At 46.4% G+C, this 25,553-nt stretch overlaps 1 protein-coding gene across 1 annotated transcript in view; it reads left to right on the top strand.

Moving 5' to 3' along the window:
• The first annotated feature begins 2,172 nt into the window (after positions 1–2,172).
• The window catches only part of CNKSR1 (connector enhancer of kinase suppressor of Ras 1), a 41,624-nt gene continuing 18,243 nt past the window's right edge, over positions 2,173–25,553 (top strand). Inside the window, exons 1-10 of the mRNA XM_056846429.1 lie at positions 2,173–2,224; positions 5,492–5,649; positions 8,034–8,236; positions 14,407–14,491; positions 17,965–18,006; positions 18,990–19,109; positions 20,827–20,886; positions 21,421–21,489; positions 22,555–22,680; positions 24,672–24,757. Coding sequence (XP_056702407.1) covers positions 2,173–2,224; positions 5,492–5,649; positions 8,034–8,236; positions 14,407–14,491; positions 17,965–18,006; positions 18,990–19,109; positions 20,827–20,886; positions 21,421–21,489; positions 22,555–22,680; positions 24,672–24,757 — 1,001 coding nt within the window. The remainder of the gene's footprint in view (positions 2,225–5,491; positions 5,650–8,033; positions 8,237–14,406; positions 14,492–17,964; positions 18,007–18,989; positions 19,110–20,826; positions 20,887–21,420; positions 21,490–22,554; positions 22,681–24,671; positions 24,758–25,553) is intronic.

Below are 25,553 nucleotides of genomic sequence, written 5' to 3'. Positions count from 1 at the left end.
CCCCCAAAGATGCCATTTTTAAAATGTCACGTACGTGCCTTTTATTCTCTTGCGTAGAGACTGGCTTGTTTGCCCCCTCCTGAAAGTGAAAGGGCATATTGGCAGGTGGTGACACATTCCACATTTGGAGGAGAAGCAGATGAATGAGACCTTAAGGCCACAGTCTGTGACCTTAATGGTATGAGTGACTTCATTATGTCCTGCAACAGCGTTCATTGCTCAAGCCAATATGGGGACAGAGCAGGTAACACATGCTGGTAGAACAGTTACCTCTTTTTTTATGGGCTTATCTTCATGGAGGACATGAAAAAAGTGAGACACCTTCAACCATTCAGAGGTGGACTGGCTTTTAAGTTTCCAGGAAGGTTCCTGGAGAGACCACTGGGGTCATCTGCTGAAGCTGGAGGGTGAGGGTTTCAAAACAGATACAAGGAAGTATTTCTTCACACAACGCGTAGTGAAATTGTGGAACTCCCTGCCCCAGGATGTAGTGATGGCTGCCAACTTGGAAGGCTTTAAGAGGGGAGTGGTCATGTTCGTGGAGGAGAGGGCTATCCATGGCTACTAGTCAAAATGGATACTAGCCATGATGCAAACCTATTCTCTCCAGGGTCAGATGAGCATGCCTATTATATTAGGTGCAGTGGAACACAGACAGGATAATGTGTTTGGGGGCTTCCTAGAGGCACCTGGTTGGCCACTGTGACAACAGACTGCTGGACTTGATGGACCTTGGTCTGATCCAGCAGGGCCTTTCTTATGTTCTTATAAGCTAGACTATATCCTTTCAGCCAGTGTGGTGTAGTGGTTAAGAGCATATCCTATATGCTCTATGACTATATCCTTTCAGCCACCGTGGTGTAGTGGTTAAGAGCGGTGGTTTAGAGCGGTGGAGTCTCATCTGGAGAACCGGGTTTGATCTCCCACTCCTCCACATGAGCGGTGGAGGCTAATCTGGTGAACTGGATTCGTTTCCCCACTCCTTCACTTGAAGCCAGCTGGGTGACCTTGGGCTGGTCACAGCTCTCTCAGCCTCACCTCAGTCTGTTGTGGGGAGGGGAAGGGAAGGTGATTGTAGGCCAGTTTGATTCTGCCTTAAGTGGTAGAGAAAGTCGGCACATAAAAACCAACTCCTCCTTCTTTCACTCTGATGGATTTATTATTTTTATTGCTGTTTGCAATATTATTATTATTAATTATTATTAATAATAATAGTAGTAGTAGTAGTAGTGATGATGATGATAATTTTACAGGGTATCATGTTACACGTCAATCCGAAGCAACAGAGCCCACCCCACCACCTTGGGACTCTACCACCTCTCTTCTGCTGCCCGGGGAGACCAGACAGGATTTCCTACCTTGACCCTTCGCCTGCCTTTCGCTGGCCCAACCTGGCCTCGATAGAGGGCGGCCGTGCCTTGCAGGAAGTCAGGCGGGGCAGCCAAACCGGTTTGCTCGGTGGTATCCTGTTGAACCCGAGGCTAGAAAGCGAGGTGGGGGCGGCCGGCAGGCAGGGAAAAAAAGGACAATCGCCTTTACCTGCCGGCCAGAAGGCGGCAGCGACCCCCTTGGGAGAACTTCTGGGAGGGAGGGGATGAACTATTAACGCCCCATCCACCCCCCACAAATCAGTGGGTTCTAGATCAAATCAAGCCTGCACTGACCCTAGAAGCTAAAATGACTAAACGGAGGCTGTCGTACTTTGGTCACATTATGAGATGACAAGAGTCAATGGACAAGACAGTCATGCTAGGAAAAGTTGAGGGCAGCAGGAAAAGAGGAAGACCCAACAAGAGATGGATTGACTCTATAAAGGAAGCCACAGCCCTCAATTTGCAAGATCTGAGCAAGGCTGTCAAAGAGAGGGCATTTTGGAGGACTTTCATTCATTGGGTCGCCATGAGTCGGAAGCGACTTGAGGGCACTTAACACACACACACACATCCACCCACCCGCAGGAACCAGCGGGTAGCTGTTTGGGAACGCCAGCGCTCGGGAGGGGGCGGGCTTTTCGGCGCCGAGTGACAGGCGGTTGGGCCAACCAGGAGGCTCCCTGGGAGTTACCTGCGGGGAAGCCGCAGGTGTGGCTCGAGTTTCACCTGGGATCGCCTTGGGAGAGGGATCTGTTCCGAGGAGAGGAGTGGCCGAGAGGGAGCGAAGAGGATTTCGGGCATGGAGTCCATCTCGACGTGGACTCCTAAAAGGGTGGTGGCTTGGTTGACAGGTGAGCGGGGGGGGGGGTGTTTGGGGATTTTGCCTCCGGGAAGGGGGGGGTGTCATATACTTCCGATCCGGGGCTCTGGAAAGAGCCAGCAGGCCTGATCCAGGCCCAGAGCCATCTTTGAAAAGGTCAGTACAACAGAAAAAGGAAAGTTTGCCTGGCTTTGCGTGCGGGAAGGACTGCATTCCTGGACTGGGCAGGGCTACGTAGTTCACCCTCACCAAGACGGGGCTTGTGTCCTGGCCAAAGGGGTGGGAAGCTGAGCCGCTCCTTTCAACAAAGTTGGGTGGCCACAATATGGCTGAAGTGCTTTTGTGGGGGGGCTGTAAGAGGTCACTTCATTGGAGAGAGGGAGAAAGCACGATGGAGCTAGGAGGGAACTTTGTGGCCGGGTCGGGATTTGAACCCAGCTCTCGAGGTCCAGCGGGCAAAACCGTTGCACCCCAGTGGCACTGTGAAATTGCACACTGGAAAGGGAAGCGGTTAAGATGTTTATATATAATTTTTTAAATTTTCTTATTAAGTCACATACAATTTCAATATTGTCATCTTCAGAGTTACATAAAATAAAATAATTTCAAACTAATCAGCCTAATCAGTATTGACTTTTCCTGACTTCCCCTCTCCCCTCCTCTGTCAAATTAATATCTATATAGTCCCCTCTGTATTTACTTTCTAATTCATTATAATTCATTATATCATTTCAATAAACTACATATTATCATCTTATATATTAATTATTAAATACTTCATCCTTTCAGCATTAATCAATTGAATTAGATTAAGTCATAGCCTTTAACATTTCCCATATTTAATTCATTTTCACAATATGTTATCCATGCCTCCCATTCTCTCACATATTCTTCATTGTCTTTTTGATTTACTCAAGCAGTAAGTTTAGCCATTTCTGCTAGTTCAAACATTTTGTTTATCCAGTCATTCTTGTCTGGTATCTCAGACATTTTCCATTTAGCTGCATAGACCAATCTTGCAGCAGTGGTGGCATAGGGAAGCGGTTAAGATTCAGAACCATCAAGCAAGTTCCCAGAATGCGTGCCTGCTTATCAAAATAGTAATTTGTATTGCTCCTCAGTTGTGGGGGGGGGGGGGGAGAGAGAGACAAGTTGTAAAAGTGTCAAACTCTAACAAGCTGCTGCTTGATACTTACTGTCTTCCAAGTTCATAGATCATTTGCAGCTAGCAAAGCCCCTCAAAGGTGGTCTTCAACTTGGAAATCCCAGGCTCTAAAGCAGGGGTGTCGAACTCATTTGCTCCGAGGACCAGATATGACATGAATGTCATTTGGTCAGGCCGGATCGTGGGTACCAGCCCAGATCAGCCATTTGTACCAGACCAGATTGGGAGGAGGGTGGCTTCCTTGGCTGGCAACAAGCTCACAGCAGGCTTGCCAGCCCAGAATGGGTGCAGAGGAGAGCGATAAGGATGGTCAGGGGGCTGGAGTCCAAACCCTGTGAGGAAAGGCTGAGAGAGTTGGGAATGTTTGGTCTGGAGAAGAGGATGCTGGGGGGGGGGGTGGACACAAGATTGCTCTCTTTAAATATTTGAAGGGCTGTCACTTAGAGGAGGGCACTTGCTGTCACTTAGAGGAGGGCAAGGAGCTGTTCCTGTTGGCAGCAGTGGATAGGACTCACAATAATGGGTTGAAATTGAGGGCGGAGAGGTACCGGCTGGATATTAGGAAAAAGATTTTTTTAGTAAGAGTTGTTCGACAGTGGAATCGGCTACCTAGGGTGGTGGTGAGCTCCCCCTCACTGGGAGTCTTTAAGCAGAGGCTGGGAAAATAACTTGTCAGGGATGCTCTAGTCTAGGCTGATCCTGCATTGAGCAGGGGGTTGGACTCAATGGCCTCTAGGGCCCCTTCCAACTCTGTGATTCTATGATTCTAAGCCAACTGCTACTTTAATAAATGCTAGACAGAAATTAATTTCAAGCTGTTAGTAAAATCTTTTAAGCCATCACGGCGGCTGTGGTGTTTCTGTCTGTATATACCTACAGGTCCAGTTGAGACCAGATGCATCCACCCACAGAAATGGGAAATTTAATTTCTAGAGAGCTGAGCCCTCCAAGCCGTGTTGACAACAATATGAACAAGCTGTCCCTGAAAGAGACAGTGATGTACCCAAGGGAAACTAGGAACTGTCACTCATAAATAGGGCCAACTGCCGTTGATGGACCAATAACTTGTACCTTTATATTGCTCTCTGCTGCCACTACTGCAGAATGTGTGGAAAATGCATTTCTCACATGATGTGTGAAGTGGCTTGAAAAGTGAGGGCATCAGGGAAGTAGAGAGGAGAACGTCCCTTGCAGAAGCAGAGCTGAGAGGCCTGCATTTCCTTTATTTCCGTAACATTTTTATTTCAACCTTCCTCCAAGAAGTTGAGGGTAGTCTGTTTCATCCATTTTATCATCACAACAACGACCCTTTGAGACAGCTTCGGCTGAGAGACTGGCCCGAAGTCGCCCAAAATAAAACAGAAACGTTGTGACACCATGAAGACTAGCTTTTTCTCCCTATATGAGCTTTCATGAGTGAGAGCTCAGTTCCTTGGAAGTGAACTCTGGCTCACAAAAGCTCTTTTTGGAATAAATGTTGTTAGCCTTCACGGTGCCGCTGGACTTTTGTTCTGGTTTGCTGCCATGGAGTAACACAGCTACCCTTCTGAAATTACTGGTCATCCGACAGTAGGGCTGCCGGGTCCCTCTTCGCTACCTGAGGGAGGTTTTGGGGGGGTAGCCTGAGGAGGGTGGGGTTTGGGGAGGGGAGGGACATCAATGCCATAGAGTCCAGGTGCCAAAGCGGCCGTTTTCTCCAGGCGAACTGATCTCTCTCAGCTGGAGATCAGTTGAATTAGCAGAAGATCTCCAGCTAGTACCTGGGAGTCGGCAACCCGATCCAACAAGCTTCATGGTAGGGGGGGATTAGAACTTGGGTCTCCCAGATCCTACTCTGACTCTCCAACCATTATACTACGCTGGTTCCTTTTGCCAGGGATATGTTAGTGTACGAATACCTTCAATTAGACACAGTCTTCACCGAGACTTCCAACCCTGTCACTTTGGATATTTTTCTTGGTACCTTTCACCCAGGCAGACTTTTGGCTCATTAACCTCTAGTGCCATGTTGCTTTTGGTTCTCAGCTTGTTTCTCTGTGCAGTTCAGCACAAATTCGGAAGGTCCTGAAGTATTAAAAAAAAAAAAAAAGAAGAAGAGCAATCTGATGCCTTTCCCCCGCCCTTACAATTTAGGCTTGGATCCAGCATTGCAAGACTACCCGTTGGAGAAGTGGCATTTGAGCGGAAAGCAGCTCCTTCACCTATCCTATCGGGACTTGGAGGATTTGGGAGTGAGTTGCATCGGCCATCAGGAACTGCTTCTGGAAGCTGTGGAACAGCTCTGTGTATTGGTGAGTGCGCTGTTGTAAAATCCAATGAAAGCTTTGCCTAGGGTTGCCAACCTCCAGGTGCTAGCTGGCGATCTCCTGCTATTACAACTGATCTCCAGCCGATAGACATCAGTTCCCCTGGAGAAAATGGCCGCTTTGGCAATTGGACTGTATGGCATTGAAGTCCCCTCCTCAGGCTCTGCCCCAAAAACCTCCCGCCAGTGGCAAAGAGGGACCTGGCAACCCTAACTTTGCCTGATGCCGTGTACCACTGGTAAGCAATGTTTGAGTTGCACATGCGCATTCTGCATCTGTAGGCTGAGTTCCTTTGACTAGAACTGCCAGCTTCCTTCATCTTGGGTAGCACTGCCTTCATTTTCAACAGAAGCCTTGCTGACCCTGTAGTGAACCAAGAGTGGGTGGTCTTGTCACTTTTCCTTTTTTTCTGTCTTTGCTGCTGGATCAACACCCTATTGCAAAAAATGTTGCAGGGGAAACTTTTTTCCTGGTATGGGGAAAGTTTTCTCTTTCTTTATTTTAATATGTTGCAAAGGAACAGAGGCCAAAAATGGGCTCCAAAATAAATCCTCCTTTCTGGCTTTCAGTATCAGAACCACACTTGGAGAAAAAGTGTTTAAAGGCACAGCAAGGTAAGGCGGGGGAGGAAGGAGGAGTCGTAGGTATTTGTTTTGTTTAGGGTATTTCTTAGCCCCATCTCTAAAATGATTCAACGGCTTGCAACAAAAGATATTACGTTAAATAATTTATGGATTTTATCTATGTCATGGATAGTCTGCCTCTCTCACTAAGGCTCAAGGTTGATGGCACAGCGTCAAACAATTAAACCAATGGGAATAGTGCATCCAAAAAACAATGCAGTAAGATTCAGACTGCAGAAAGCTAAAAGAAAAAGCTGAAACTAAAGTGAAACAAAGTATATCCATTAACAGAAGTTCACAGGATCATTATTATAGCAACAGACAGTATGTAATCGACAAAGCAGTACAGTCCACAGTCCCTCTCCCTTTGCTGAACCATCTTTCTGAAACATTTCATTATAGTATAGCCCTATTATTAGTTAGTTTGGAGCATAGTTAAATTGTGGAACTCCCTGCCCCAGGATGTGGTGATGGCTGCCAACTTGGAAGGCTTTAAGAGGTGAGTAGACATGTTCATGGAGGATAGCGCTATCCATGGCTACTAGTCAAAATGAATACTAGTCATGATGCATGCCTGTTCTCTCAAGGATCAGCGGAGCACGCCAAGTATATTAGGTACTGTGGAACACAGGCAGGATGGTGCTGCTGCAGTTGTCTTGTTTGTGGGCTTCCTAGAGGCACCTGGTTGGCCTCTGTGTGAACAGACTGCTGGACTTGATGGACCTTGGTCTGATCCAGACCAATATGTTCTTATTAGCAAAAACAGCAGCATAAAGCCAATATTAAAACAGTTCAGCAAGAAGTCATCAATAAAAATGATCAGTTAGCCAGGAAAACAGCCATTAGGTTTATGAACTGGCAAGGTTATCTGAATACAGAGCAGCAAAGAACAAAACTTGATAGGCAAAATGCCTGGGAAAAGAGGTTTCCTCCTGGGTCCTGCAATTTAAAAAGGCTGGTGCCGGGTGAGTTGCTAAGGGGAAGGCTGAGGTGTCACCACAGAGAAGGTGCATAGTGGGTCACTACAGAAGATGAGAAGCCCAGAGAAGGTCACTGAAATGCTGTGCTGTGGTGGTGGGCAGGTTCCTATGGGAATTGACAATTGTTGGCTTCTCTGGACTTCTGCTGCAGTTCAGTAAGAAAGCATCTGCTTGGAATGCAGAAGATCCCAGGTTCAGCCTCTACCTTCCCCAGGTGAAATGATCAGATTGAAACATGTTGGCCTCAGACCACCGCCAGTCAAAGTAGGCATTCCAAAAGAGCTCACAATCAATCAATCAAGTTTATTTCGATACAATATCAGCTCTGAATAAAAATCAAAGTTTGGTTAAAATAATAAAATCATAAAAGTTGATGATTCTAGGAGGGATGATTTGAAGAAGAGGAGGAAAGATCTTCTATGGGGAAAGGTTTTCAGTCAGCCCTTTATGAATCCCACTAGACTGGAGGAAAAATTTGGCTACTAGAGTGGTTCTCTCACGAGAGGAGTCTGCTAAGAGAAGGGAAACTTTACCTTCTTCTGCTCTCCCAGGAAAGGATGACAACATGGGGAGAATGTACTGCGATCTTATGTCGTTGTAGAAGGGACATCCAAAGGAGCTTTTATCACTTCTCGGCTCTCCAGAGTGGTCATCTGCCCTTGCTACAGCCTCATGATATGTACTGATTTGCCATGGTAATTCAGAGCGTGCAACGACTCTTGTTTTCCTCTAAGACCCAGCCATTCCAGCTTTCTCCTCTCCCTAGAACTACGAGCTGGAGACGTCCAACCTGCGAACGCTCACCGAGAAGCTTCAAGGGGTCGTCCAGACTATCTGGGCTTTCATCCTGAGCCACAGGAAGGTGAACACCTACAACGGAAATGCAGTGCAGAAGCCCTCCTCGGAGCTGCTGGCCTGTGTTGTGGAGCTGATTGGTGCGGCGAAGGGCCTGTTCTTGTGGCTTAACAGGTATTGGATGTATTTCTTACTCTCTTTTGCTGACTCAACCTTTGGGAGTTGAAGGAGAGAAAGTCTCTGTGCATTTAAGTAATGGAAGAACCTGGAGGAGGAGTGGGGGAAGGGAAGGAGGAGGAGGGCTGGAGGAGAGTCCTGAATTATACGGCAAGACATCATGGGATAGAATGCATGACCCAGAGCCAAACATGGCTTGGCATAGACCCAAATAGCATCCTGATAGCCTAGTCCGATCTTGTCAGAGCTTGGGGGTTGTTCTATGGCAGATGTATTGGTTCATTCTCTAATAGAGAGGTAGAAGGTCATCAGAGGGGGGCTCATCAAAGAAGTGAAAATCTGATTTTTGGTGTTAAAATGCACAAGTGAGAGGAGTGCAGCCTGAATTGAGAATTCGGGTGTCTTTTTATGGCTCCGATTGGCTCTAGCCTAACGGCTGAGCTATAGAACTATTAAGCAGCGGCTGAGCTATAGAACTATTAAGCACCAACGGGGGATTTGAGGATCCAGCTGCCAAAATGTAGGGTATGAATACGTTCTGGCAAGCTCGGTGAGCCCATACAGCTGGGGGTTCGGTCGCTGCAAGCCCCTGAGAAAATTTTGAAATTTGACCAATTACAGGGACATTTTGAGGGGGACGTACTAAAACAAAGGACAGCGATTGCCCATAGGGAATGCATGATTGCCCATAGGAAATACATGATTGCCAATAGACAATGCATGATTGCCAATAGAGACTCAGGCAAAACACCCTTGCCAATACACAGTAAGGGAATACACGCTTGCCAACTGAGAATAAGGCAAACCACGCTTGCCCACTGACAATAAGGGAGGACACGCTTGCCCATAGACAAACAGGGAAACTATGCTTGCCAAGAGAGAATCCAAAAACTAAGCACAACGATTGCCCATAGGAAATGCATGATTGCCCACAGAGAAAGCATGATTGCCAATAGAGACTCAGGCAAAACACCCTTGGGAACACACGCTTGCCAACTGAGAATAAGGCAAACCACCCTTGCCCACTGACAATAAGGGAGGCCACCCTTGCCCATAGACAAACAGGGAAACTACGCTTGCCAAGAGGGAATCAGAAAACGAAGGACAACGATTGCCCATAGGGAATGCATGATTGCCCATAGAGACAGCATGATTGCCAGTAGAGACTCAGGCTAAACACCCTTGCCAATACACAATAAGGGAATACACACTTGCCAACTGAGAATAAGGCAAACCACACTTGCCCATTGACAAATAAAGGAGGCCACGCTTGCCCATAGATGAACAGGGAAACTACGCTTGCCAAGAGGGAATCCGAAAACGAAAGACAAATTGCCCATAGGGAATGCATGATTGCCCATAGAGAAAGCATGATTGCCAATAGAGACTCAGGCAAAACACCCTTGGGAACACACGCTTGCCAACTGAGAATAGGGCAAACCTCTTTCCCACTGACAATAAGGGAGGCCACGCTTGCTCATAGACAAACAGGGAAACTACGCTTGCCAAGAGAGAATCTGAAAACTAAGAACAATAATTGCCCATAGGGAATGCATGACTGCCTATAGAGAAAGCATGATTGCCCATAGAAACTCAGGCTAAACACCCTTGCCAATGCAAAATGAGGGAACCCACGCTTGCCAACTGAGAATAAGGCAAACCACGCTTGCCCACTGACAATAAGGGAGGCCACACTTGCCCATAGACGAACAGGGACACTACGCTGGCCAAGAGAGAATCCAAAAACTAAGCACAACGATTGCCCATAGGGAAAGTATGATTGCCAATAGAGACTCAGGCAAAACACCCTTGGGAACACACGCTTGCCAACTGAGAATAAACCAAACCACCCTTGCCCACTGACAATAAGCCAAACCACCCTTGCCCATAGACAAACAGGGAAACTACGCTTGCCAAGAGGGAATCAGAAAACGAAGCACAAACGGTTAGTCCTTGAGCATTTAGAAAGGATGGATCTGATTGCTAAGAGCCAGGATGGGTTTCTCAAGAACAAGTTGTGTCAGACTAATCTTATCTCCTTTTTTGAGACGGTTAGTTCCTTGCTGGATCAGGGGAATGCTGTAGACATAGCGTATGTAGACTTCAGTAAGGCTTTTGATAAGGTTCCGCATAGTATTCTAGTTGACAAATTGGGAAAATGTGATTTAGATCCTGTTACTGTTAGGTGGATCTGTAATTGGTTGACAGATGGAATTAAAAAGTGCCTGTTAATGGTTCCTCATCCACTTGGAGAGTGGAGTGCCTCAGGGATCTGTGCTGGGCCCTGTGTTGTTCAACATCATTATAAATTATAAGGAATAGAGGGGAAGCTTATTAAATTTCATATGAGACTAAATTGGGAGGAGTAACAAATACTGTGGAAGACAGAGCCAGGATACAGGATGTTCTTGACAGGCTGGAGAATTGGGCTAAAGCCAATGAAATGCATTTCAACAGAGATAAATGTAAAGTTCTGCATTTATGTAGGAAAAATCAAATGCATAATTATAGGATGAGGGAGACTTGTCTGAGCAGTAGTGTGGTGCGAAAAGGATCTTGGGGTCTTGGTAGACCAATCACTGAACATGAGTCAGCAGTGTGATGCGGTAGCTAAAAAGGCAAATGCAATCTTGGGCTGCATCAACAGAAGTATAGTGTCCGGAACACGCGAAGTGATGGTATCGCTTTACTCTGCTCTGGTTAGACCTCACATAGAGTATTGTGTTCAGTTTTGGGCACCGCAATGTAAGAAGGATGTAGACAAGCTGGAACATGTCCAGAGGAAGGCAACAAAGATGGTGAGGGGTATGGAGAACAAGCCCTATGAGGAAAGGTTGAAGGAGCTGGGTATGCTTAGCCTGAAGAGGAGAAGACTGAGAGGGGATGTGATAACCATCTTCAAGTACTTGAAGGGCTGTCATATAGAGGATGGTGCCGAGTTGGTTTCTGTTGCCACAGAAGGTTGGATCAGTTCCTTGGGAGGTAGTAAGAGCTCCTTCCCTAAAGGTTTTTAAGCAGAGGCTAGATGGCCATCTGTCAGCAAGTCTGTTTCTATTACCTTAGGCATGTCATGACAGGGAGGGCATCTTGGCCTTTTTCTGGGCATGGAGTAGGGGGTCACTGGGGGTTGGGAAGGGGGAGGTAGTTGTGAATTTCCTGTATTGTGCAGGGGGCTGGACTAGATGATTACCTCATTTTGCATTGGCAAGGGTGTTTTGCCTGAGTCTCTACTGGCAATCATGCTTTCTCTATGGGCAATCTTGCATTTCCTATGGGCAATTGTTGTCCTTTGTTTTCGTATTCTCTCTTGGCAAGCGTACAGTAGTTTCCCTGTTTGTCTATGGGCAAGCGTGGCCCCCTTATTGTCAGTGGGCAAGCATGGTTTGCCTTATTCTCAGTCGGCAAGCGTGTATTCCCTTACTGTGTGTTGGCAAGGGTGTTTTGCCTGAGTCTCTATTGGCAATCATGCTGTCTCTATGGGCAATCATGCATTCCCTATGGGCAATCGTTGTTTTTCATTTTCTGATTCCCTCTTGGCAAGCGTAGTTTCCCTGTTTGTCTATGGGCAAGGGTGGCCTCCCTTATTGTCAGTGGGCAAGGGTGGTTTGCCTTATTCTCAGTTGGCAAGCGTGTATTCCCTTACTGTGTATAGGCAAGGGTGTTTTGCCTGAGTCTCTATGGGCAGTCATGCATTCCCTATGGGCAATCGTGGTGCAATATTTTTGGATTCTCTATTGGCAACATAGTTTCCCTGTTTCTTTGTGGGCAAGCGTGGCCTCCCTTATTGTCAGTGGGCAAGTGTGGTTTGCCTTATTCTCAGTTGGCAAGCGTGGGTTTCCTTACTGTGTATTGGCAAGGGTGTGTTGCCTGAGTCTCTATTGGCAATTATGCATTGTCTGTTGGCAATCATGCATTTCCTATGGGCAATCATGCATTCCCTATGGTCAATTGCTGTCCTTTGTTTTAGTACGTCCCATTTTGAGGCCATATGAAATGAGCATATTCTAAGGTAAATATTAAGTATTTTAACTCATTGGCTTATGATTCTATCACTAAAATAGCCTTATTTTAATAACAAACTTAAAATACTCCATCAATTTTGTTGAAACATTCACTCATTAAAAAAATGTTGCTTAAGGGCTCCTCCAGGATTAGGGGCCCTGAAACTTAAGCTTCATTAGTTTCATAGTAGATCCGCCACTGCTCATTGTCGTGAAAGTAAACCGGGGTTTTGAGTGTGGTTTGAACTGAGCTATTGAATAAATATGCAAAAAAAAAAGAAAAAAAAGAAGAAGCCCTCAGCCACGGAAGATTTTCAGCGCAAACCTACGCAAGCGGTAGTTAGAGCGTGGGACTAGGATCTGGTAAACCCAGGGTTGAATCCCCGCTCTTCCATGGAAGCATGCTGGGTCACCTTGGGCCAGTCACACATCCTCTACCTCACAGGGTTGTTGCGAGAATAGAATGGAGAAGGGAGAGTAGTGTAAGAGACTTTGGGTCACTGTTGGCTACAGGTCTGTATGTTTTGAATTGCTGCCTGTAAACTCTCTTTCTGAATGTACGTTCTGTGTTTAATAACCCTGATGTGGGAGCAAAGGTACCGCGAAAGGAATGAAAGGGGCTGTTCTTGAAAATGAACAAAGCGGATAACAAGTACATCCTGTGGTTGTTCGGCAACCCACAGCATGTTTCCTCTCTCACCTATTCTAGCGAAAGAGTGTTGAAACAGCCGTGGGGGAGGGGAGCGCACAGCAGCCCTTAACTGGCATATAGCCTGACCGATCCAGTGACTGGTAGGGTTGCCAACCTCCAGGTACTAGCTGGAGATCTCCCGCTATTACAACTGATCTCCAGCCAATAGAGATCAGTTCCCCTGGGGAAAATGGCCGGTTTGGCCATTGGACTCTATGGCATTGAAGTCCCTGCCCTCCCCAAACCCCGCCCTCCTCAGGCTCCACCTAAAAAACCTCTCGCCAGTGGCAAAGAGGGACCTGGCAACCCTGGTGACCGACAATGCTTTAGCTCGAGTGAGGGAGTTTTCCTCTGAAGTAGGAAAATTCAGATATAAGGAAGAGAAGAGGGATTTTTTTCTTTTCTTTTCTTGTTTTTTTCAAGAAGAAGAGTTCGTTTTTATATGCCAACTTTCTCTACCACTTAAGGAAGAATCAAACCGACTTACAATCACCTTCCCTTCCCCTCCCCACAACAGACACCCCTTGAGGTAGGTGGGGCTGAGAGAGTGTGACTAGCCCAAGGTCACCCAGCTGGCTTTGTGTGTAGGCATGGGGAAACCAACCCGATTCACCAGATTGGCGTCCGCCGCTCATGTGGAGGAAGAGAGAATCAAACCCGGTTCTCCAGATTAGAGTCCTCTGCTCCAAACCACCTCTCTTAATCACTGCACCACACTGCACCACACTTGAGGGGAGCATTTCTCAAAAAGCAAAGAGCAGCTAGCAGCCTGACTGTGCTGGTGTGATGAAGAGGTTGGACTAAGATCTGGGAGAGCCAAGTCTGAATCCCCACCTTTGCCATGGAGCTGTGGGTGACCTTGGGCCAGTCATTCGCCCGTTTTGTAGGAGCATATGAATATCCAAGTAATGTGCTAGTGCTGCATTTTGTATGGTTAAAGATAAAGGTCTCCTGTGCAAGCACTGGGTCATTCCTGACCCATGGGGTGACGTCACATATTGACGTTTACTAGGCAGACTGTGTTTACGGGGTAGTTTGCCAGTTGCTTCCCCAGTCATCTTCCCTTTACCCCCAGCATTTGACCGACCTCAGAAGGATGGAAGGCTGAATCAACCTTGAGCCGGCTACCTGAAACTGACTTCCGTCGGGATCGAACTCAGGTCGTGAGCAGAGCTTTTGACTGCAGTACTGCAGCTTACCACTCTGCGCCACGGGGCTCCTATTTTGTAGGGTAGTAGTTTCTTAATATAACGAGGATGTTGGCCTCCTGAACAGGGTTCTTCTTGAGAGATCCTGCTGGATTAACCTGAATTCAAGAATTCCCCTTGATTTCCATTTAGGTATGGACATTGATTTTATATTCGGTGGTGTTCTGCTTTATTGCTGATTTCACTGAAGTCTGGTAGTATTCTGTTAGCCCAAAAACCTCTATGAAAGAATTCCCTGCAATGGAATGTATTGATTTATTCTTGTAGGTATCTTTTCTCCCACCTGAATGATTATTCGGCCAGCCGGGACATCATCTGGCTCTGTGGAGATCTGGCAGAGACCGTGCAGAAGGTGAGCTATGGGGAGTTGTTCAGAGGTGAGGCCTGTCCTACTGACCCCGCCACTGTGTTTCAGTTAGGATTGCCACCCTCCTGGAGTACCTGCAAACTCAGGGCTGTCGAGTACCCAGCATCCAAACCCTTGTGATGGGCTGGGGTTGGTGGAACACTAATAGTATTAGTGGTAGGTACTTTCACATATCCCTAGGAGTTGTATCTTGTGTTATATATGGAAGTGTGCAGTCACAAACATTGGTTTTGCAGTCATGGTCTAGTCTCCCCCTCAAGACATCTTTCTGTTCTGTTCTGTTCTGTTCTGTTGTTGTTGTTTTTTAAACATCTATCAGCTTAAACATAAAGTGTTGTTAGGAGGCACTTTCTCTCCGTCCTATGTGCACAGTATTTACCACAAGCAGGAAAGCATAGAAATCTTAAACCCTTTTTGTTCATTGTCATTTTGGTCTTCTGACCTCGCACACTGGGAGAGGGAGGTCACATGATCCTCTCGATACGTATGGACCCCCTTTTTGTGTGATTAGAGCAACATATGTGTTTTTCCAGCTTTGATAAGCGTGAACACGTGCCCACAGTGTTTGGGTTTCCTATTGTGTATATCAAAGCAGGAAAATGTGTGCGTTGATCAACGTTCACAAAATGGCAACCACATGTGTTGAGAGCATTTGCGTACTGTGCTCTCTCAGGCCATTTATGCTTGGTAATTAGCAGCGCGTTCCAGGCTGAATTTCCCCGCATTTTTTTTTTTTACTTTTTCACTCTGAACCGCCATTCAGGAAGTGACTGCGAAGCTGGCGCATACCTGCTTCGCATTTCTTAAGAGCCCCTTTAACGCGACCTTTTGTGTTTGTTCTGCCCCCGCGACGAAGAATCCCCTCAAGAAGCATTCAAAACCACAGCTGCGCGTTAGCTATGCACACGCTAATGGCTATGCAAACAGGAGTGAAGGAGCAGGCAAGTGGGGGTGTGTGGAATTTCTCCTTTTGCATCGGGATCGTGAATAGGCATTTTAAAGGTCGCATCTTTTAAAAAGAGCTTTGAGCGAGCATCAAAATTGACCCTGCATAAATGTGCGCAAGGTAGAAGTGTCCAGGGATGTTAGAAGATGTAAACTTGTTGAGGTCCCTGAGATGTCAACCTGTCGTTCTGAGAACGAGCCCCCGAGCCAGGATCTGGAACACCTAGTTACCCATTTCACATCTGTGTTGTGGCTCCCTGCTGAAGATGAGAGATCAGATTCTGAACTCAAATGAACCGAGGGAAACGGCAGCTGACCAGGGAGGGAGGGGAATGAGAAGAGAGGTAAACAGAACTGGGAAGAGAGATTGAGCCAGATTTCTCTTATAGAAAGAATCCTGTGAGTCACACTTTCGGATCAGGGCTGGGTGGGTAGGATTTGGGTTGAATCTCCATTTTCAGTCAGATGCAGCCCGGCAAAAGAAGAAACGGAAACAGTGAGTCTGCTCAGATACATTTTTTTTCCAAATAGGGTTGTCTGTCTGTCTGTCTGTCTCTTTCTCTTTCTTTTTCCCCATTTCTCCGGAGCTAGAATCGGTTGAGTGAGGAGGGCTTGATAATAAATAACCCTGCTGAGAAACCGAGCCAGGTTTGGGAGGGAATGAAGGGAAAAGAATGTTAGAGATCACAGCAAGAAGAAAAAGGTCAGCTTAAGTGTTTCATGTTGCAGAAGTGGCAGAGGGCGGCATGTTCGTCTTTGCAAAGAATGGCCGGAAGAAAATCGGAGCATTCTTTTTTTTAGCTGGGTAGAGTACTGGCTAAGGGAGTAAGCTGGGAATCAAGAGATTCATCTCAGTCACAAGGCAAACCACACTCCGCCTCGGTCGGCCCCCCTATCTGCAAGACAGGAATAATAATACTGGCCTACCTTTCAGGATTGTTGTTAGGTTTGTTTTGGTTTATTCAGTTATCTTGTAAATTGCTTAGAATAGCAAAAGCAGAATAACTGTTCACCATTAGTGCAAGTAGAGATGATACCCATATGAAGCGTAATGGGTTGGATCAGGACTAGTACATTTTCCGGTGGTAGATTGGAACTTTCCTGTCTAACCCTCTCACTCTAGCCAACTGGTCTCCATGAAATGCTGCTTCTGGTGAATAGGGAATCCCACAGAATGACATGGGGGAGGGCGGTCTGCAGTGGAATGGGGAAATTGGCGAAAATTGCCTGTTTTGCCCAGTGTCTTTTATCTTAACAAGAGTCTGCCTTGTGATACTGTATTCCTTCCCCCCGCCAACACCTTTGTTTGAAATAAATCCAGGTTCTTGGTTGACAGGCTGAAAGGAACCTTGGGAGAAGAGCAGTAATCTGCAGAAGAAAGGAAAGGCGACCTGTTCCCGCTAGGTGCTCCATAGCAAACAGAGTTTATCTCTTCTATATGCATACATACGGTGCCCTCCTAACTAAGGGTACAACTCTCTTTAGGACTGCACAGTTACTTGACCGTCCTAAAAATTATTCCCTCTTTTCCTCCCCAAAGAGACCCAAAGAACTTACAACGATAGAAAATATATGTATAGGTTGTTCCAGTGGGAAAGCTGGTCATGAGCAGTTCTTATTTTTTCCTGCCAGCCAGTCTCTCCTAGAAACGTGTCTAGGGACGGACTTTGAAGAACAGCTTCTCTGCCTCCTCTGGCTTTTCATTTTAAGGTTTAACACCGTCCCCTGGAGACTTGAAGGCTAAACCTTGGGGTCAAGCCCTGAGGATTTTCAATCATCCTTAGCTGGTGTTTGAGCGAAGCAGGGTGGGGGAAATTGGCATGCAGTACATAGTACATTACATTGTTACACTTTGTGGGGAAATTCGGTTCTTTGGCTACCAGGAGCCAGCAGACCCTCTTCCTCCCAATATTCCTGGATGTTTGCCATGTGTGATGATTTAAGAATGAATCCCCAGTGATGCCTCATGTGAGGTTTTTCCACATAAAGAAGGGTCTGTGGTTCAGTGGCAGAGTATCTGCTTTGCCTGCAGAAGGTTTCAGGTTCGATCCCGGGCATCTCCAGTTAAAAGGATCAGGAAGTAGGTGATGTGAAAGACCTCTCCCTGAGGCCCTGGAGATAGGGTTGCCAGGTCCCTCTTCACCACTGGCAGGAGGTTTTTGGAGTGGAGCCTGAGGTGGGGGGTGAGGGGAGGGGCTTCAATGCCATCGAGTTCAATTGCCAAAGCAGCCACTTTCTCCAGGTGAACTGATTTATATCAGCTGGAGATCAGTTGTAATAGCAGGAGATCTCTAGCTAGTACCTGGAGGTTGGCAACCCTGCCTGGAGAGCCACTGCCAGTCAGAGCAGACAGTACTGACCTTGATGGACCAAGGGTCTGGTTCAGTATAAGGCAGTTTCATGTGTACCAAGATCAAGTATGGTGTAAGTGGCTGCAAAGTTTTATAACTCTGGAACCGTCAAAGGATTGTCCCACTTCCAATCAGCTAGCTTTATTGTCCTTGTTCTTGCAGGATTGCACAGTCTCTGAAAGAGAAGACCGGATATTACTGATAGTAAGTATTGCATCCTGTAGGTTTCATGCAGAAGTAGGATGGGCTAGGGGTGGAACACATAGCTTCCCTTGAGCTCTTCTTCTGCCATTTTTGGCAGAAATCTCTTTTGCCTATCTTGGGAGTTCTCAGGCATGCATATATCAAGAATTCAAACTAATTGTACTGACTCTTCCCAGCTGGCTCTAAAAGGTTTTGCCAGTGTCTGCTGTTTTAATTTTCAGTAGCTTCACCATGTAAACAAACAAGAATCTTGTGGCACCTTAAAGATGCCCTTTAATTGTGGACTGGAGACTACTTCATCAGATGTATGAAGTTGATCCCGAGTTGACAGATAAGTGGTCACGGAGAGAAAACAGTGTAAACGGCAAGAATCAAAGGGCCGTGCAATGAAAAGCCACAGGATGTGACATGATTATGTTAAATTTGGATGTAATCAAGACAATTCCAATGACTGTTTTGAGTAGCAGACACTGGTGAAATGCACAGGGCCGTCCTAAACAGAGTTACACACTCCTAAACCCATCATCTTCAATAGATTTGGAAGGGTAAAACTGTTTAGGATTGCACTGACAGTCCCACCTTTTGCTCTGATGGCCACCTAATAGTGGATTATAAATTCCTGGTCCTTATTTAAACCTTGAGGAATGCATATTCCTTGATGAATTCTCATTCAGTAATTCCATGCTACAGTCTCTCTTTGAAGATGTCGTTGGAAAATTGTGACTACTAATTAAAAAATTGGCCACCACAGCAGAGAGTCAGTCTTATAAATGTCAAATCCTGGTTGGCCACTGTGTGAACAGACTGCTGGACGTGATGGGCCTTGGTCTGATCCAGCAGGGCTTTTTTTATGTTCTTATTTTATTCTTATTATGTTCTTATTCCGCATGTCTTGTCTCCCTTAGCCGTATGTGCAGTCTTGTTCGCAAGAGTCGTCTCTGAATTCATAAAGAGCGGTCTTTTTTTCTCTTTGTATCCTGAAGGGCAAGCACATCTCCGGGATCTGTGAGCACATCTTGAGTTACAGTCCGACCAACCTTCTGAATCAAACTGCCGTCTTGGAGACTGTGACACTTGAACAAGCAGGGCCAGAAGACAGCTTGGTGAGTAGGGTTGCCAGGTCCCTCTTCACCACCGATGGGAGGTTTTGTGGGTGGAGCCTGAGAAGGGCGGGTTTGGGGAGGGGAGGGACTTCAATGCCATAGAGTCCAATGGACAAAGTGGCCATTTTCTCCAGGTGAACTGATCTCTATTGGCTGGAGATCAGTTGTAATAGCAGGAGATCTCCAGCTAGTGCCTGGAGGTTGGCAACCCTATTGGTGAGTCTGGCTGTCTTGACAGGATCATGCCTGAATACCAAATCTATCTGTCCACCCCTAGCATGCTGCAGCTGTCAGTGTGCTAGGGTATTGTAGTGGCTAGAGTCTTGGCCTACATCAGGGGAGGGGCTGTTGCTCAGTGGTAGAGCCTCTGCTTTGCATGCAGAAAATCCCAAATTCAATCCCTGGCATCTCCAGTTAAAGGGACTAGGCAAGGAGGTGATGGGAAATACCTCAGCCTGAGACCCTGGAGAGCCGCTGTCGGTCTGAGCAGACAATACTGGCTTTGATGGACCGAGGGTCTGATTCAGTATAAGGCAGCTTCATGTGTGTCCATGTGACCTTGGTCCAAATCCCCACAAGAAGCTCATGGGATGACCTTGGGCCAGTTATTCTCTCAGCCTGGTCAACCTTGCAGGGTGGTTATGAACAAGGTACACAGCTTGGGCTCCTGGGAAGAAGGGCAGATGTGTGGAGAAAGAAAAATGCTGGGAGAACACAACTGTAGCACAACTAAAGTGGGGACATGATAGAAGTTTATAAAATTACGTTTATAAAATTACTCACAGGGTAGAGAAAGTAGACAAAGAACTTTTTCTCCCTCTCCCAAAATACTAGAACTTGAGGGCCTCCAGTGAAGATGGGAAGCAGATTCAGGAATGAGCAAAAGGAAACACAACCTTACACAATGAACAATTAAAATGTGGAATTTGCTGCCAGCAGATGTAGCGATGGGCACAGGCACAGACAACTTTAAAAGGGGGATTAGACAGATTCATGGAGGACAGATCTATCAGTGGATACTATCCATGGTGACTAAAAGGAACCTCCATGTTCAGAGGCAGTCAGCCTCGGAATTCCAGTGCCAGGAAGCAACATCGGGGAAGGCCTTGGCTTCTACGCTCTGTTTGTTGGCCTTCCATAGTAACTGGTTGTGAGTCAGGATGCTGGATTACATGGACCACTGGTCTGATCTAGCCGGGCTCTTCTTGTGTTCTTCATATGATGCTGATGATATTTAACATGCAGCACACTTATGTTAGTAGGAACCCCATTGTGAGGTAGGTGTGTATAAATTTGAGGTTGGTGAGGGGAGAATAGTGGCTTCCGTAACGATTGTGTGAGTTGAGATTTGAACTAGGAACTTTTCTCACTCTTAGCCAATAGGTAGCCTCAGGCAAAATCATTTGCATTCAGCTTCAGTCCTCTCTCCGGAAAAATGGGGATAATACTAGTTATAAAACAGTCAGATGAGTTTGTGGCAGAGGCAAGATTTGAACAGGGGACTTCTTGGTCCACAGCCCATTCTCTTAACTATTGTGTTTTGCTTACGCTGTGTGTGCTGGCTGAATGACTTTGTAATTTATTCCACCTCTCCGATCTGGAAGCCACCTTGCTGAATTCCAAATTCAAGAAGGATCCACTCCTTCTAATAGTGAGCCTGTAGACTGGAGCTGTACCATGTGCTGATTACTGTATCTCCTAAATCTTCTCTCCTCAGGGCATCGAGATCAAATCCTCTCCCTCCTGTCTCCATTTCATATCGGGGACTGCCCCAGAGGTGAGTCAGGAAAGGGGCTGCTGAGGTAGGGGGCTTATTTCTGGCTTTGGCTTTTCCAGTCAGACATACTCTCCTGGTGAGGAAGGTATTATTATTAACTCACGTCTTAAAATAGTCCCCTCCCTTCCTTCTCTCCCTTTGCCTGCTCCCGTTACTTCAGGTCTCCAAAATGACCTTGTGAAGGTGGGGAGTTGATGTTTCTTCCTCAAAGTGTACTTAGCCCACTCAAGTTTCCCTACTTCCCCACTATGACCTCCAGCGACTATGCGTCACACTAAGCCCTGCTAGAACATTTTCCAGCTCCTCTGCGTGGTTGGTTCCCTTCTCATACCCTCAAATCAGTTATGGAGCTAGAAATTACTGAAAGGTCAGAGCCTGAAGTTAATAGTTAATCCCCCTCTTTGGCACCCCTCCCTATTCCTGAGTCTCGACTTTCACTCTCCTGAAAGTGCCCACCTTTCTTCCTTCTAACAAGGAAAATCTTGGCGTTGACGTTGTTTTGACATTTGCTTCTCTTCCCACTCTCCTTCCCAGTCCCCGGTTGAGAACTACAATCGGGTCCTCACAGGGGATGAGATAATCCAAGTCAACGACCAGGTGGTGGTAAGTCTGGACCCCTTTCTTACTTGGCTTTGATGCTCACACCTCCGGCAGGATGAATTGCTGTGCTAAATGAGTTGTAAAAGGGCCTCTTCTGGGCCGAAATTTGCACAGGCCTACCTCCCCACAGCTCACACCTTGGTGGCTTGGCTTTGTGATGTGGGGATGGCTGCCAACTTGGAAGGCTTTAAGAGGGGAGTGGACCTGTTCATGGAGGAGAGGGCTATCCATGGCTACTAGTCAAAATGGATGCTGGTCATGTTGCATACCTATTCCCTCCAGGATCAGATGAGCATGCGTATTATATAAGGTGCTTTGGAATACAGGCAGAACAATGCTGCTGCAGTCGTCTTGTTTGTGGGCTTAAGTGGTTTGATTCTTTCTTAAGGGAGAATCAAACTGGCTCACAATCTCCTTTCCCTATGAAGTAGGTTGGGCTGAGAGAGCTCTAAGAGAGCCCCAGGTCCCCCAGCTGGCTGCATGTGGAGGAGTGGGGAAACCAACTCAGTTCACCAGATTAGCGTCTGCCACTCATGAGGAGGAGTGGAGAATCAAACCCGGTTCTCCAGATTAGTGTCCACTGCTCCAAACCACCACTCTTAACCACTACACCATGCTGGCTCTCAATATATACTATACATTGTAAGTGGCTATTAACTTTGACCTGTCTCTTATCATTCCACTCAGCAGCGCTCGGAGCCTTCCGCCAGCAGAAGAACTGCTGAAATTGGTGGAAGGCTCCTAACCTTGCTGAGCGTAGTGGTAGGGTACAGGCTACCGAACATCCAGATAATGTTGTGGTTATTGGCTAGAATGCTGGGTGGTGGGAGGTTTATTTCCTAGAGAGAGAATGGACAGAATGCTCCCTCCATGCTGTCTTTAATATCTCCAAGTAAAATGGCTTGATAGAAACTGTTCTCAAAAGTGAAAGCTCAGATCCCCTGGGGGCAGGGACAGGCTACTATGGGGTTATGCTCCGGCCTTGAAACAGAAGCCTGGAGAGTATTTAACATATGTGAGCTCTGAGTATTTCTGCCTCCAGAAAGTCAATATCCATTCATTGTGCAGGTGGGTTGGACTCGGATGAATCTGGTGAGGAAGCTGCTTGAGACGCCAAGTCGAGTGACTTTGGTGCTGAAGAAAATCCCGCTCGGTCTGTCCATTCCTGGCTCCCCTGGGTCTCCTCAGCAGCAGGTAAGCCCTGCAGTGCTTTAGATCTTTAAATTGTGGAACTCCCTGTCCCAGGATGTGATGATGGCTGCCAACATGGAAGGCTTTAAGAGGGGAGTGGACATGTTCATGGAGGATAGGGCTATCCATGGCTACTAGTAAAAATGGATAGCAGTCATGATGCATACCTATTCTCTCCAAGATCAGAGGAGCATCCCTATTGTATTAGGTGCTTTGGGACACAGGCAGGACAAGGATGCTGCAGTCCTCTTGTTTGTCTTGTTTGTGGGCTTCCTAGAGGCACCTGGTTGGCCACTGTGTGAACAGACTGCTGGACTTGATGGACCTTTCTTATGTTCTTATGTTTATATATGCACTTTTGTCCTGTTCTTCCTCCCCTGAGCTCAAAACGATGCACGTGTCTTCCACCCTCCCATTTTATCCTTACAAACACCCTATTTAGGCTGAGAGAGAGTAGGACTGTCCCAAATCCACCCAGTGAATTTTGCGGTAGAATTAGAATTTGAACACAGATCTTCTGTGTCTAGCCACAGTGTGAGGGCCTGTTTTACAAAGGAAGGCAGAGCTCAGATTCTTTGACAGAGAAGGTGCTTGTGTTTGGACTCAGGTGATTCTGCATTACACAAGCTCACGTGCGGGAGAGAAACTCTGGCCTCCCGTTGCGGGAAAATTGTAGGGAAGCCTCCTGGGTTTGATGCGGCTTTGTATGTGTAGTCTCCTATTGGATGAAAAGGTTGTTACACTGAAATAAACAGCGTTAGACATCTGCTTGTGTTTCGAAAATGCCTTCCAACCTATCTCTCTTTGCTAACCTGACTTCTTTACCTAGAAAATGTATCTGCTGCCTCTCCAGATGACCTGCTCAAGGCAATTTACAAAGTAAAATGTGGTAAACATATAACAGCATGAATTTTTTAATAAACTGTTAAGTGTGATTTAATAAACCGTTTGAAGTGTGTACACTTCAAAGGATAGCGCCAGAGCGGTAGAGAAAGGATGCCCAGTGCCTTCACCCCGTCTAGCTCTCTGACTCTCTAGTCAAGTCCTCCTCTGGAGTGAGGCTAAGAGACAGCACAAAATCCTTCACTTCCAACAATCTGGCCCCTTGCTTTTTTAAAGGGGAGAGCTACGTCTGAAACATTTGTGTGGCCTTCATGTCAAAAGGCACAGATGCCCTTTATTATTCCCTTTCTCCTTATTTTTTTCTCATTAAACAATATGAGAAGATGAGAGTCACTGGAAAAGACAATAACGCTAGGAAAAGTTGAAGGCAGCAGGAAAGGAGGAAGACCCAACAAGAGGTGGATTGACTCTATAAAGGAAGCTGCTGCCCTCGGTTTGCAAGACCTGAGCAAGTCTTTAACGATAGGACGTTTTGGAGGTCATTAACTCATAGGGTCGTCCTAAGTCGGAAGTAATTTGATGGCACTTAACACACATGCACACAGATAATAATATTTGTCTTTTACTTCCAAGCCTAGTCATACCACTGGGTAGAGTGGGTTGGCCGCCTCAAGCAGCAAATTCTGTGGCTATAGATGGGGGTGTTAAATAGTCCGGGCATCTAGTGTTTCATAGGGGTTAGAGCGTCAGACGAGGATCCGGCAAACCCAGATTTGAATCCCCGCTCTCCCGTGGGAGCTTGAAGGGTGACCTTGAGCCAGTCACATTCAGTCAGCCTAACCTACCTCACAGGGTTATTGTGATAAAAGGGAGAAGGGAAGAAGGTTGTAAGCCAGCTTGGGTCCTCATTGAGGAGAAAGGTTGGAAATAAATGAAGTTAATCAGTACATTTGTGTGTCCCAGAAACTTATCTTCAAATCCACTTGTGACTAATCTCACTCTGCCACTTCCTTGGTCTCAGGACTCTTCCCCTTCAGTTCCACTTCTGACTCAACTGAAAGCTGATGGCATTGTATCTATGTTGCATGAGTGGCGCATTGGTACTTACCTGTGAGGTCATGGACACTCTGCTTTGTCTGTTTGCTTTGCAGCCAGAAGACCGCTTTTTGGATGCCGCAGAATCTCTAAGCTTGAGGAGTGATGAGTCTCCGACCAGTGCTGCTTCTCTGTCTTCCAGGTGGGCAGCCCTTGTGCTTGCTGGCTTTCCTGCTTATGGGCTCCCAGGGATAGCTGGGTTTAAGATCTGCGCCATGGGGGAATGTTACATTCTGCTTTTCAATAAACAGTTGTAATCAGCAGAATAGTGTAGGGTGGCAACTGCAGCTTCGTTTTGAAAGAGCGGTTCCTCCGTGGAACAGGCTTCCTCGGGAGGTGGTAAGCTCTCCTTCCCTGGAGGTTTTTAAGAAGAGGTTAGATGGCCATCTGTCAGCAATGCTGATTCTGTGACATTAGGGAGATGATGAGAGGGAGGGCATCTTGGCCATCTTCTGGTCACTAGGGCTGGGGTGGGGAGGTAGTTGTGAATGTCCTGCATTGTGCAGGGGGTTGGACTTGATGACCCTGGTGGTACCTTCCAACTCTATGATTCTATGATAATGAGTGACATCAAGGCTGAATTGGTTTGTCTGTGATTGATTGGGGCTTACCTCAGGGAAAGAAAGAGGGTCCTTTCCAACATAACATCTTATGTGGGGTGGTGGTGGAACTGAACATTTACATTTGGTTTTTTTGGGAGGAATTCGAATTTTTATTTCAATACATAAACATAGGCATACATAAAAAACAAACTATATATGTATTCACATATACATAAGAATTCTGCTTTCAATTGCAAAGGATATATCTATAATAACAAAATTATTGCTAGCTCTCTGGTTACCTTTTATACTCTGTATCTTTCTTGCTGTGTTTATTGTCATCATAAGTTATCTACTTTCCTCTATTATTCTTAAATTCTTATTTAAATTCTTAAA

This window comes from Euleptes europaea, chromosome 3 (assembly GCF_029931775.1).
Source record: "Euleptes europaea isolate rEulEur1 chromosome 3, rEulEur1.hap1, whole genome shotgun sequence".
Lineage (NCBI taxonomy): Eukaryota > Metazoa > Chordata > Lepidosauria > Squamata > Sphaerodactylidae > Euleptes > Euleptes europaea.
This window is presented reverse-complemented; position numbering and strand designations above follow the sequence as displayed.